Below are 13,527 nucleotides of genomic sequence, written 5' to 3' on the forward strand. Positions count from 1 at the left end.
AAACCCTGTCTTTGTGAAGGCATCAATCCCAAGTTTATCTCCCCTTGACTACTTAAAAAGATAACAATAGAAACAATAAGCTGCATCTTTCTCCACATTATATTCCAACCAATCAAATTTCTGAAACCACACTTCTTTAAAGCTTCTCAAATCTTTTCTTTGTTGTTTTCTAGGAAAATTGTGACCAACTGGTTGACATGGACCCATCAACAAATACTCTCTCCTTACTTGATCTCTTATTCCTGTGTCATATTCTTCAATTGGTTTTCGAAGCCCTAGGTCGGCTATAATATCACTCGGATCAAACTCAACACGGCTTTTTTTTGTGCAACAGTACTTGCATCAGACGTTGAACTCGTTCTTGCTTCAATACTTTTTGGTATAGATTTAAAAAACCTCTCAATATCTATGAAATTGATCAAATTAAATATATAAATGAATTGCACTAAATCATAAATTCATAAATTGTTCAATCAAATATGTGTAACACTAAATTGGATAGTTTCTATTAATCATATTTAACTAGGTTTACACCTTAACTCATAATATTTAAAATAAAATTATAGTATAAATTTAAATTTGGAGAACAATAAGTTAGAATCCAATAAATAAAATAAAAACATAATTACAATATATCATTATAAAATAATTTTTTTATCCATTATAACTATAAATGTATATAATATTTTAAATTAAAAAAAATCTTATTTAATAGAATTATGATGAGTGGGATAGTTAAATTCAATAAAGACAAAAAAAATAATTACATTTTATCTGGTTATAAATTATAGTTAAATCATTATAAATAGTATTTTAAATTAAAAAATTATTTTGAAGAAATATGATAAGTTGAGTTATACGTTTAAATTTGTTATTTAAAATAAAAAGTATAAATCTTTTGAGAAAGTTAGACTTCAATAAATAAGATAAGAGCATAATTATAATTTATTATTATCTTAGTTATAACTCATACTACTTATATAAATATAAATAATATTTTAAATTAAAAAACTTATTTAATAGAATTATGATGAGCTTGTATGAATTTGATGATTATGTGAAGTGGATATAACAACATATATTATTTAAATTAATGATTATATTTTAAATAAATTTTCTCAATTTATTTCGATAATTCTAAAAATTTTAATTTGTATTATTTTTTAAATTTAAGATCTTAGAAATGAAATTTTATTTTAAAGTGATAACTTATATTTAAAATTTTGTTAAAGATAAAAAATTTTATTTATTAGTAAATCACAAATTTTGATTTTAATATCACTCAAATCTATAAATTAAATTAATGATATCAATTTACATGATACATCTCTAAATCTAATAATCAATAATATGATATCAAATTATCAATCCACATATTACATTAATCGATTTTAATTCATAAATATTTCAAATAATTTTGTAAAAATTATTTCATAAATGACAAAAAAAAAGAAACAATCAAACAAATAAGAAGATTAAAAAAAATATTCACCTGCCGGACAAAGAGATCAAAAAAGTTGGAGAGAAAATAGATGGGGATTATAACTTGAGTTGCAACTTGCAAGTATTGATTTATAAAAAATAATTCAGAATCTCTGTTCCCAGGCTTACAGCTCTTTCAAAACGGATGAAATTGGATGAGAATTGAGAAAGACTCAATATCACTTTGTAAGTTTGTAACAACTAACAACACTAACAAAATCTGAATCTCTGAATATATATATATATAAATAATATATATATTTAATAACACTAGTAGCATGTAGCACCACGTGATATGGAATGTGCCAACGGATATCTCATAACTTTACAGCTGCAAAGTAACACGTTTCAAAAATTTATTGGCTATTTTAAATGTGATTAGACCTTGCTTGTCTTGTATCCCAATTCCAAAGCATAGCGGCGGCTTAGCATTCTTGCTTCATGTTGCATTACTGCAGCTTGCAGGTGGGTGGCGGTTTGGTCCGAGCGGATGATCAGATATTGGTGGGGGTCCAGGGGAAGTCTCATGGTTAGAGACTTAGAGGCTTAGAGTTAGAGCTTTAGAGGAGGAGTTGAGGAGGGATGCCGGCCACCTGGAAAGGGAGGGCGGCCCTGGCGGGGAAGGGGGACGGAGGGCTTCTCCGGCCACGGGGCCCACTGACCCTGCCGGTGACGGGGGGCAGCCGCCCCCTGTCTCTCCGCCCCTGGTTACACGGAGAGGTTTGGGCTCAATTATGTGGATTACAAAACATATTCTTTTTAATATTTGAAAAGGAGTTATTAATTTTCACCATTCATCTAATGCATATCATATAGTGATGCAAGTGTCATTTGTTTCCCTACATTACTTGAGAAATTAATGTTTTATTTTATATACTTGTTTTTTTTAAAAAATAACTTAGTTACAAAAATATTTATATTTTATCTAATATATATATATATATATAATGACTATTTTTTGGCTTTGTTTGGCAAATGAATAGCCAAACACTAAATTTATCTCTTATAGTTTTTTTTTCAATATTTAATTGTTTAAATAAATGTTTTTAATAATTAATTTAAAAAATATCAATATTGGTAATAAATATTATTATAATAATAAAATAAAAGTTTAAAGTGTTTATTTTAATTAATATTAATAAAGTCAACATTTGGAAAATAAAAATAAAAATTATATATCTCGAATAATTGGAATTATTTCTCATGCTCCCGGCAGCTCATTAACATATTTAATGAAATAATATTGCTTCTAAAATTATATATTTAATTTTTATAATGATCAAAGATTTTTTTTGTCTTTTTTTTATTATTTTATTTATGTTATATAATTTATAGATTTAATGATAAACACGGCGTAGAAACCCCAAATATGTTTTTTTTGTCCTTGTGTTTTTTTATATGACTTTATTTATGTTCTGCTATTAAATAGATTTAAATGCATAAATATTATTTAAAACAATGAGAAAAAAAAACCTCATTTGAGCTTCAATAAAAACCGATAATTTTTAGATATTATATTGAACTTTTGAAATTTTAAGAATATGTATATAAGTTTTCACAAATCAACACTCATCGAAGTTTTAGTTTTTCTTTTTTTACATTTTTTAGTGGCTAGTTAAAGTTTTTCAATATTTCATTAATTTAATTAGAAAAAATTCATCTCTCTTGTTGTGTATGGCTCATATACACAGTAAATGAGCAGATGCGTGAACGGAGTGGAGTAGCGTGACAATATCTGTCATATTGTGGGAGCATCAGTTTGATAGGTTGGGGTGCAGGGGAACGTCCTCGCGATAGGATACAAGGGTAATTTGTATCTGGTTAGGATTATGATTTGATAATCTTGTAAATTGTATCCGGATAGGATTTGTATCCGGATAGGTTTAGAATCTGGATATGTTTAGGATCCAGATAGGGTTAGGATCTAAATAGGTTTGTATTTGGATAAATTTAGGTATTTACCTATAAATATTTGTAACCCTGGTTTTTGTCTCAACTGTGAGAAGAGACGAGTGAATAAGAGGAATGCAGCTGCTCCACTCCCGAGGACGTAAGCACATTGCCGAACCTCATAAATCTTGTGTGTTTTTATTGTTTCATTGCTCTCTTGATTTCCCCTGTGGATCCTCTATTATTTTTCTTACAAGTGGTATCAAAGCGAGGTTCCGTTGGCAAGATGAACTCTGTTACAAAATTCAATGTGGAAAGGTTCGATGGAACTGGGAATTTCAGATTGTGGCAGCGGAGAGTAAAAGATTTGCTCGTGCAACAGGGAATGTTGAAAGCATTGGAAGAGACAAAGCCCCAAGGTTTGGAAGACCAAGTCTGGTTGGATTTGCAAACAAGAGCGGCGGCACTTATTCGATTGTGTTTGCCGGATGATGTTATGTATCACGTCATGGATCTCTCATCTCCGGTGGAGGTTTGGAGAAAATTGGAAAGTCGATATATGTCAAAATCTCTGACAAATAAGTTGTATCTGAAGCAGAAACTGTACGGCCTGAAGATGCAGGAAGGTGCAAGTCTGGTACAACATATCAATTTTTTCAATCACACAGTCAGTGATTTGCAGAGAATTGAGGTCGGGATTGAAGATGAAGACAAAGCTATGATTTTGCTGTGTTCTTTGCCACCTTCGTATGAGCATCTGGTGACTACACTCACATGGGGGAAAGATACGCTCAAAGTAGAAGAGATCACTATGGCGTTGTTGGCTTACAATCAGCGGAAGCAAAGTAATGCTGAAGGTTCTCAAACGGAAGCGTTGTATGTGAAAGGCAACTAGGAAACTGGGAGAAGGCAAGGGAAAGATGGTTTTAGCAAAAAGGAATCCCAGATCTGTTCAATGTTATAAGTGCCAACATATGGGATATATTAGAAAAGACTGTCCAAACAAGAAGCAACAGATTGATGAAAGGAACAGTAATTCATCACAGTTTGTTAATGTAATCCAGCGCGGTGATTTAGATTGTAGTGATGGGGATCTGCTTTCAGTTTCATCATGTAAAGCCTCAAATTAATGGATTTTGGATACGGGATGTTCGTTTCACATGACATGGAACAATGACTGGCTTGATTCATACAAATCAGGAGATTTTGGTTTTGTCTACATGGGCAATGATAAAGCGTGTGCTATTGCTGGAAAAGGGCAGATCAAGATTCAGACGCATAATGGTGTTGTTCGGACTTTGTGTGATGTTCGACATGTTCCAGAATTAAAGAAGAATCTGATTTCTTTGAGTGCTTTGCATGGAAACGGTTTTGGCTATAAAACCGAAAAGGATTGCATTGTAGTGAGTAAGGATGGTTTGATAGTAATGAAAGGAGAAAGGATTGCAAGGAATATCTACACGCTGATGGGAAATACAGTTGTAGGTGGAGTTGTTGCAGTTACAAAATCAGATCAAGGCAATCACTACAAGGAAGTTCAAACATTGCTTGGACTTGATCAATGTCTCTAATGCTAAGGAGACATGGCACTCAACCTATCGGGAAGATAAGAAGCTCCCTAGTTTATATCTTCATGGGGTATATTCGCCAAGGTGGAGATTGTTGTGTATGGCTCATATACACAAGTAAATGAGCAAATGCGTGAACGGAGTGGAGTGGCTTGACAACATCTGTCATATTGTGGGAGCATCAGTTTGATAGGTTGGGGTGCGGGGGAACGCCCTCGCGGTAGGATACAAGGGTAATTTGTATCTGATTTGATAATCTTGTAAATTGTATCCGGATAGGATTTGTATCCGGATAGGTTTAGAATCTGGATATGTTTAGGATCCAGATAGGGTTAGGATCCAAATAGGTTTGTATTTGGATAAATTTAGGTATTTACCTATAAATATTTGTAACCCTGGTTTTTGTCTCAACTGTGAGGAGAGACGAGTGAATAAGAGGAATACGGTTGCTCCACTCCCGAGGACGTAGGCACATTGCCGAACCTCGTAAATCTTGTGTGTTTTTATTGTCTCATTGTTCTCTTGATTTCCCCTGTGGATCCTCTATTATTTTTCTTACATCTCTATCCTGCAAAATCACTTGGAAACATAACCGAAAACTGAGATCTCATCTGAGGAATCACACAAGATTTTTTTGTGTTTGGTGAACTCATTTATACTCATGGGGGCTCATAGTGTTATAAAATACAGAACCGAATAGCAAGGATTTAATAACCGGACCGGTTGATGAACTGGTTGGCCAACCGGTTCGCGGTTCAACCGGTCCAACAGGTTCGACCGGCCGGTTCAACAATTTTTTTTTTAATTTTTTAAATAAAAAAAATTTAAATAAAGAAAATTTCATAAAATTTCCAAAAAAAACCATAAAAAATAGGAAAAATAGAAATTTAATAAATATAACTATAAAATTAAAATTTAGTTGAAATCAAAATAATATTAAATTCCAATCTAAGCAAATTACATCAAGGTTGTTATATATCCTAGAAAGTTTTAAAAAAAAAAACTAGAAAGTCTTTATATCTGTTACAATTAAACAAAATGAAAAATCAATGACTTTTATATATAAACCATAATTTTAAAAATTTAAAAATAATGGCACAAATAAAAAGATAAAAATCAAACAAAATTTTGTTATTTGCCGGAAAAGCAAGATGAAAAGAAAATAAAAAAAAAACACTCATTTCAAATAATAGATTTTAAATTTTAGTTTATAAATTAGAGATAAAGATCCGATTCAGGGAAATAAAGGAAAAAAAGAAAGATAAAATTTCACTAAAGATCTACTTCCTATTTTGAAAATTCAAAAACCATGATGGTGATAAAACAATTAAAAAATTAAAAATAAAATCAATTTCAGATCCTTGTAATCCTTAAAACCGACAGAGGGGATCTCAACGGCGAACTCAGTATAACAAAAGAAGGAAAGCATCGCCGAGATCCCAGAAACAACGACGGAGAGAACCACGGCTGGACCGACCTCGATCTTTGCTTCTTGGCCAGTGAGCACGACGATCCCGGCGCCGATCACGGCTCCGATCCCAAACCAGATGAGATCCCACCATGAGAGGTTCCTTTTCGTCTCGCATCCGCTTCTTGCCCGCACCTCCGTGAGAAATCAAAGATTTTTTTTTTTAAAACCCGGTTCGCCGATTTCCGGTCCAAAGCCAGTTTTGACCGGCTCGATCAGGACCCGGTTCAAGTCATACGAATGAACCGGACTGACGGCCGGTTCCCGGTTGAACCGGCTGAACCGGCCGGTCCGGTCCGGTTTTTAAAACCTTGCCGAATAGAGCAATACCACAACAAAATAAATAAAAATAATATTGAAAAATAAAAGACACAATGATATTACGTGGAAAATCCCTAAATTATTAAGATAAAAATCACCGGCAAAGATAAAAGAATTTTCTACGAAAAAAATTTCAAAAATTATAAACTCCCTTTGATAAGAAGAAGAAAAATTATTATTCTCTCTTATAACAGGAAAGATACTATCTCTCTCAAAAATATTTTTCTCACGCTCTTCTTTTCTCTTTAATTTCTCACTCTCACTCTTCTTTTCTTTTCGCTGTGTTGAAGAATGAGAACTTCATCATGTATTTATTAAAGAATGTAAAGTGCTTTTCACCTGCCAAGTCACCAAATTTGACTGCCATCTTTCTTTAGTTTATATATGATGCCATTTGATTAAGCCGTTGCTTTAAGTAAATGGTTGGTGAGCCATTGTATTGGTGGGATTGGTTTTTAACTAATACACAGAGGCTCTATTAGCATGAGTTCATCAGTTTTATGATGAAAAGTAAAATTATGATTTTATCAAAAAAATAATTATTAAAAATAAAATTATAAAAGCTTATGGGTCAAAGGTTACGGTGGTGATATGCAACTTTCACATGGTCTCACTGGGCCTTTTATTATTATTATTTTTTTAGTTTGAGTCGGCCAGTATAAAAAGCTAAGGTTATAATATATAATTTAATAAAAAAATATAAATAGTATAAATAATACACTATTTGTTTCAAAGTCAACTCCCAGTGAGATTTTCTTACAATTCTATTTTACTACAACTTGTAAATGATAATTTGATATTTATTAATTAATTATTTATTAATTCTAGAATATAAAATAATATAGATGCTGACTTGGATCTCGGGTGACGGAATAAGGCGGCCAGAATCGACGAGCAGGTGTGTTGTTTGTCCTTCGCAAGTGCGTTCCTCGAGCACTGTACATCAGGTCGTGAACTTCTTTTCTCGAAGAAAAAACAATAACGGTATCTGAGGAATAAGCATCGGCTAACTAGTCAACTAAGAAGAGATTGCTACTGCCACATCCTGACCGTGCTTTGACTTTTCCCCTATTCACAATATCTTCTTCATTGCTTAAAAATTTTATAATATTTGAAAAATAATTATAGAAGGTTTAACTTTTTTTAAGTGGATCACTATTTTATTGAAGTAAAGACAATTATAGAAGAAACAAACGTTAATACAAAAATACATAAATTATACCACTTGATCCATCGAATAAGCGCTGACCGAAAAGAATATATATTTTAAAAATAAATAAATTAATAAACCATGATATATTAAAAAGTAAAAACAAGCGGAGACCCGAAAGAATATATATTGATGATCTGTGATGGGATATTAATGGCACATAGTAAATGATTGAGAGGGATGGATTATACATGCTGGGTATCATTGGGCAGTGGAATGATTATTTATTTATTTATTTATAATAAAATTGACAAAGTACAAAACAAAAAATAAATAAGTAGAAAATGCACAAGTTATCATGACTTAACTGACCTTTTAGAGATAACTCCTTTCTCCCCCACCATATAACTTTGAAGAGGAGAACAAAAGGTATTCTTGATAGAAAACTCATACAAAAGACTCAAAAAATAAATTGTAATTTGAGGATTCAAATTTATGATTTAGCTTATCTTTTTGTATCTTTTCACTACTAGTGGATATTATCTTCCCTTTCAGTTTAATGAATATGATTTATTCACTTTTTTTTTAAAAAAAAAATTGCCTTAGCCCATGGTTCATCAATGATTAAACTCAATAATTAAAGCTCACAAGCTCTCTCACACATGATGGCTATAAAACACCATTCCACACGACCTGCTTTGATTGCACCAATCCCACTTGAAAATATAACAATGGCATCAGGGATCTCTCAACCAATTTCCATGTCTCCCACCACCACTATGTCTCTAACTAGTTCCGGTACTTCATTATTAACTAAAGGAAAACAACCAGCATGGCTTTCCTTTTCCTTTTCATTCAATAAACCCTCATCATCCATACCAAGTAGCAAAAACAAGTACTCAAGAACAAGTGTTAGAGGTGGCAGCATTGTGTGCTTGGGAGGAGGAAGTATCTCGGTTCAAACCAGTGCTCCTCCTCAAACCACTACTGATCCAGCTGTGGCTTTTGGCAGGCAGAGCTTCCCTCCTGGCTTTGTCTTTGGTGCTGCCACCGCTGCTTATCAGGTTATTTATTTATTTGTTTGTTTTTTAAAGTGATAAGTCTTATATACATCATAGGCGCGTGTATGGGTATTTGATTAATGGGTCTTTGATTGATCATTCAACCGGTAACACGGGATTTGGGTAGCAAGCCAACATCCACAATCGATTTATTATCACCATTGCATCCAGCGAAATTCAAATTAGATATTTATTAAATGTCTCACACTTGTTTTTCGCAATGGGGTCAATACTATTGGTCTATTAGTCTTTAATTTATTGGCATTAAGTCCTTTGCTTATAGTGTTTGTGTCTTTGCCAAAGAGACAGGTTCGAACATTAGAAATTTTTGAATAATAACAATATTTTAATATATAGTATACACTCTCTTCTGGGGATGTATGTACTTGTGTTTTTAAAATGTAAGAATGTTTGGTAGAAGTTTTACATCATAATAATCAAACAGTTGTTATTTGCAGGGGTGATATGCAAAATTATGACTAGTTATTTTATTACACTTCAGCATTATTAGGGAGTGTTATATATTGTTAGGTACTATTTAATATTTAATATTGTATATAAATAGATAATAATTATTAAATACAGATGCAACCGTCATTGTTGAGATGTTACTGGATAACATCATGATACGTATATACATGCGTATGTAATGTGTGTGTATGTTTTTGTTGCAGATAGAAGGAGCTTGGAATGAAGGAGGGAGAGGGCCAAGCATTTGGGACACTTTCACCCAACAGCACCCTGGTATATATATATATATATATATATAAATACATATCTTGCAGTGAATAATGAACACCTCTTCTTTTTAATTCAGTAGTTATTAGTTAATATAAAAATAAATTTAAATAAGTAAAAAATGAAATAATTAGCAAGGAAATATTCGTATAATAGTCAGTGGGTTGTTTTATTTTTTGATTATAAATTGCATAGCCCAAAATAAATAAATAAATAAATATATAAATAAATAAACCTGTGTAATTTAATATACTGGTATAAAAACTATAATTTATGTATACTATTTATATATATTTTAAGAAAAAAGTTCATTAAACAAATTTAAAAATATGCTAATTTTGATTTATTGGCACAATGTCTTTTGGGTAGAATGTTTGTTTTTGGGGTGACCCAGGATCAAACCCAGCACATGCAAAGTAAGAGTAACGTCACGTAAAATATTAACTTCATGTTTATACATGTCTTTAACATGACTTATCCACTTTGTCAAATAATAATAATAATAATAATAATAATAATAATAATAATAATAATAAAAGAATGTTTTATAATTTCTTTTCATCTCTTAAGAAATTTTAAGTTGATTTGTAAATTCTAATTACAGAAATATTGGTTTGTAATTACAGAAATATATAAATATTTATTGAATTTAATATGAGCACATGTAAACATGTAATTATTTTTTGAAATATTTTTCAGAAAAAATTGAACACAGGAGTACCGGAAATATTGTTGTGGATTCATATCATCGTTACAAAGTATATCCTACCTAGAAATATTAATATCTTTTTTTGCTTTTTTTTTAATTTTTTTAATTTATTTTAAGCTCTTAACTATTTACAGGAAGATGTGAAGATGTTGAAGGACATGAACTTAGATTCCTATAGATTCTCCATTTCATGGTCAAGGATTCTTCCAAGTATGTATTTATTTCTTAATCTCATTATAATCTCTAAAATTCTATTTCCTTAATTTAATTATATTTTTAAAAAATTTTCTATTAATTTTTATCAGAGGGATCACTGAAAGGTGGCATTAATCAAGAGGGAATCAACTACTACAACAATCTCATCAATGAATTACTGAAAAATGGTTTGCATCTTCACATTTTTTCTCTAAAACTTTAATTACTTAACTTTAATTAATTACATAATTAACCAATTTAATTTATGATTAAACAAGCATCACACCTTATGTCACACTGTTCCATTGGGATGTACCTCAAGCTCTTGAGGATGCATATGGAGGCTTTCTCAGTAAAAAGATTATGTAAATCATATAATAAAACTCGTACTTGATCGAAAAAAGTGTTAATTATCACTAATCAAAGTCTTTAATCAGGCTCGACTTTAGGGACTATTGTGAAGTTTGTTTCAAAGAGTTCGGAGACAGAGTTAAGCATTGGATCACATTGAATGAGCCATGGAGTTTTAGTAGCATGGGATACGGTCTCGGACGACATGCGCCTGGCAGGTGCTCGCAGATTCTTGGTTGTTCAGTCGGTGACTCAATTATCGAGCCTTATATTGTCGCACATAATTTAATTCTAGCTCACATAGCTGCTGCTAGACTATACAAAGACAAGTATCAGGTAATGTAACAATATTAATAATCTCACAATCAGTTAATTTGGTAAATATGAATATGAATATGAATTTCTCGTTCCAGAGAACGCAAGGAGGACAAGTCGGGATCACTTTGGTTTGTATGTGGTATCATCCTTATGACCAAACACACAAACAAGTCGAGGCGGCAACCCGAGCTTTGGATTTCATGCTTGCATGGTTAGTTCTGCATTTATATATAATGAATAAAAAACTTAGAACATTATATTTCATGTTATTGATGATAATTTGTTAAGGTACTTGGATCCATTGATGCATAGAGATTATCCATTTAACATGAAAGCTATAGTGAGGGATAGACTGCCTACATTCAGTAAAGAAGAAGCAGATATGATAAAAGGATCGTATGATTTTATCGGTATCAACTACTATACAGCGAGATACGCTCGGGAAGTTTTGTATTCTCAAAATCAACCTCCTTTCCTCAACATCAATGAATCATATGCTGAACAATTAGGCAAGTTCTTCTTTCAAAATTTGAAGAAGTTTTATGTGGCCATTTTTTTTTCTAATTAGTATTTGATCTTTTATTGCAGAGGCTAAAGATGGGGTTCCTCTCGGGAAGTTTTGTCCAACGGAAATTACCGTCCGTGAAAGTCATCACCCACAGAATTTGATCTTTCAGTGATGGAAATTTCTGTCCCTAATACCCTTGTTTTCTTGTAGAATTTGTTACAAGTCTCCTATTTCATAGCAAAATATTTTAGTGTGTAGCTATAACTGATTTGTTTCGAAGCAAAGGTGCTATCTTTTTAGCTACATTTTAGTCACTATAGCAAATGAATTTTTAATTTAGTTACGGACGTATTACATTTATAACTAAATCGTAAAATATTTCTGACAAAAATTTCACTGTGGCAAGTAAATTAAACTTTTAGACACAAAGTTTCTCTGTTGTAACTAAAATCTAATTTGCTATATATATAAATATATTATTTGCTACCAAGTTAAATTTTCATGGCAAAATATTTTATTCTTTTAGACATGAAAAAATAAAAGTTGTAGCAAAATATATTACACTTAGCTACATAAGTCATAAAATATGTGGCTAACTTTTAGCTATGGCATTTCTTGCTACGAGATTCATCTTTTAAGCTAAGGTGTTTAGCTACATGATTTTGTACCTTTTGCTACAATTTCTTCCATAGCTATAGATACATAATGTTGTAGTGTAGATACTGATGGTTAATCAGAGTTACTGGTGTTGTCAGTAAGGCTTTTGGTGTGTCCATATATGGATAAGTGAAAAGCCATGCCAAAACTATATATAGATTAGTAAAATATTTTTGACAGTGCATAACCATGCTCAGGTAAAAAACGTAGATCTCCATTTTAATAAAAAAAGCTACCAACCCTTGGTTATCACTAACCAATACCACAAACAAAGTCCTTGTTAAAACAGCATAGCAGTTAAAACGATTGATGTATAAAATTAAATGAAAGTGATTACATGCCATGATGATTAATCTCACCACATGAAGCGATTATGGGCAACCTCAGATGCCTTACAATAGATCGAATGCTTCCAGAACATTTGCCCACAAAACAGCCCAATAACTTTCCTGTGTCCAGGGGCGGACCCACATGGGCCGGAAAACTTTAGAAGAACCGTGTCCAATAATATTTTTTTATATGAATATTAATGTTTAATAATATTTTGTTTGTGTTTAGCTAATATGTAATGGGTATGTGCTTGAGTGGTTTGTGAGAGTTGAATGATAGGAGCCCACCATGGTTCAAATCCTAGAGTTTGCAAATGTAAGTTTTTAATAATTTTAGTAATTAAAAACAAGATTTTTCTTTCAAAAAATTGTGGAAATTTTAAAAATTATATAACAAAAATAATGATCTAAACTTTATGATTTTTTTAATAATCAAGAAAAAAGTAAATTAATAATGTGGCATTGAAATTTTTTTCTTATTTAAAAATTACTAATTTTTTTTAAGTTTTAATAAAGTTTGAAAAATTGTTCAAAACATCCCTCACAATTATAGTAGTTGACTTCAACCCCTTTACCGATGAGTTTTGGTTTTGCCACTGGTCGTGGTTGGACTGAGGAGAGGTCATGGTTGGGCTAAAAATGCTGGAAAATTAAAAGGTGATGAATATGAGAATATTGACTTTTATTTAAGCCCGGGCTAAACTAAATTCCTAGGTCCGCCACTGCCTGTGTCCAAAAGAGGAGGTATGGCTAATGAACTATGGGCATCTTATACAACCATA

General features: G+C 31.7%; 1 protein-coding gene across 1 annotated transcript; it reads left to right on the forward strand.

The window, feature by feature from the left end:
* The first annotated feature begins 8,610 nt into the window (after positions 1-8,610).
* On the forward strand, positions 8,611-11,931 carry LOC120270783 (furostanol glycoside 26-O-beta-glucosidase-like). Its single transcript, XM_039277848.1, has 10 exons — positions 8,611-8,943; positions 9,615-9,684; positions 10,378-10,436; positions 10,522-10,597; positions 10,693-10,777; positions 10,867-10,947; positions 11,020-11,269; positions 11,347-11,462; positions 11,540-11,760; positions 11,840-11,931. Exons 1-10 carry the CDS (start codon positions 8,611-8,613, stop codon positions 11,929-11,931), a joined length of 1,383 nt encoding a protein of 460 aa, XP_039133782.1.
* The last annotated feature ends 1,596 nt before the right edge of the window (positions 11,932-13,527 follow it).

Source organism: Dioscorea cayenensis, chromosome 10 (genome assembly GCF_009730915.1).
Source record: "Dioscorea cayenensis subsp. rotundata cultivar TDr96_F1 chromosome 10, TDr96_F1_v2_PseudoChromosome.rev07_lg8_w22 25.fasta, whole genome shotgun sequence".
Lineage (NCBI taxonomy): Eukaryota > Viridiplantae > Streptophyta > Magnoliopsida > Dioscoreales > Dioscoreaceae > Dioscorea > Dioscorea cayenensis.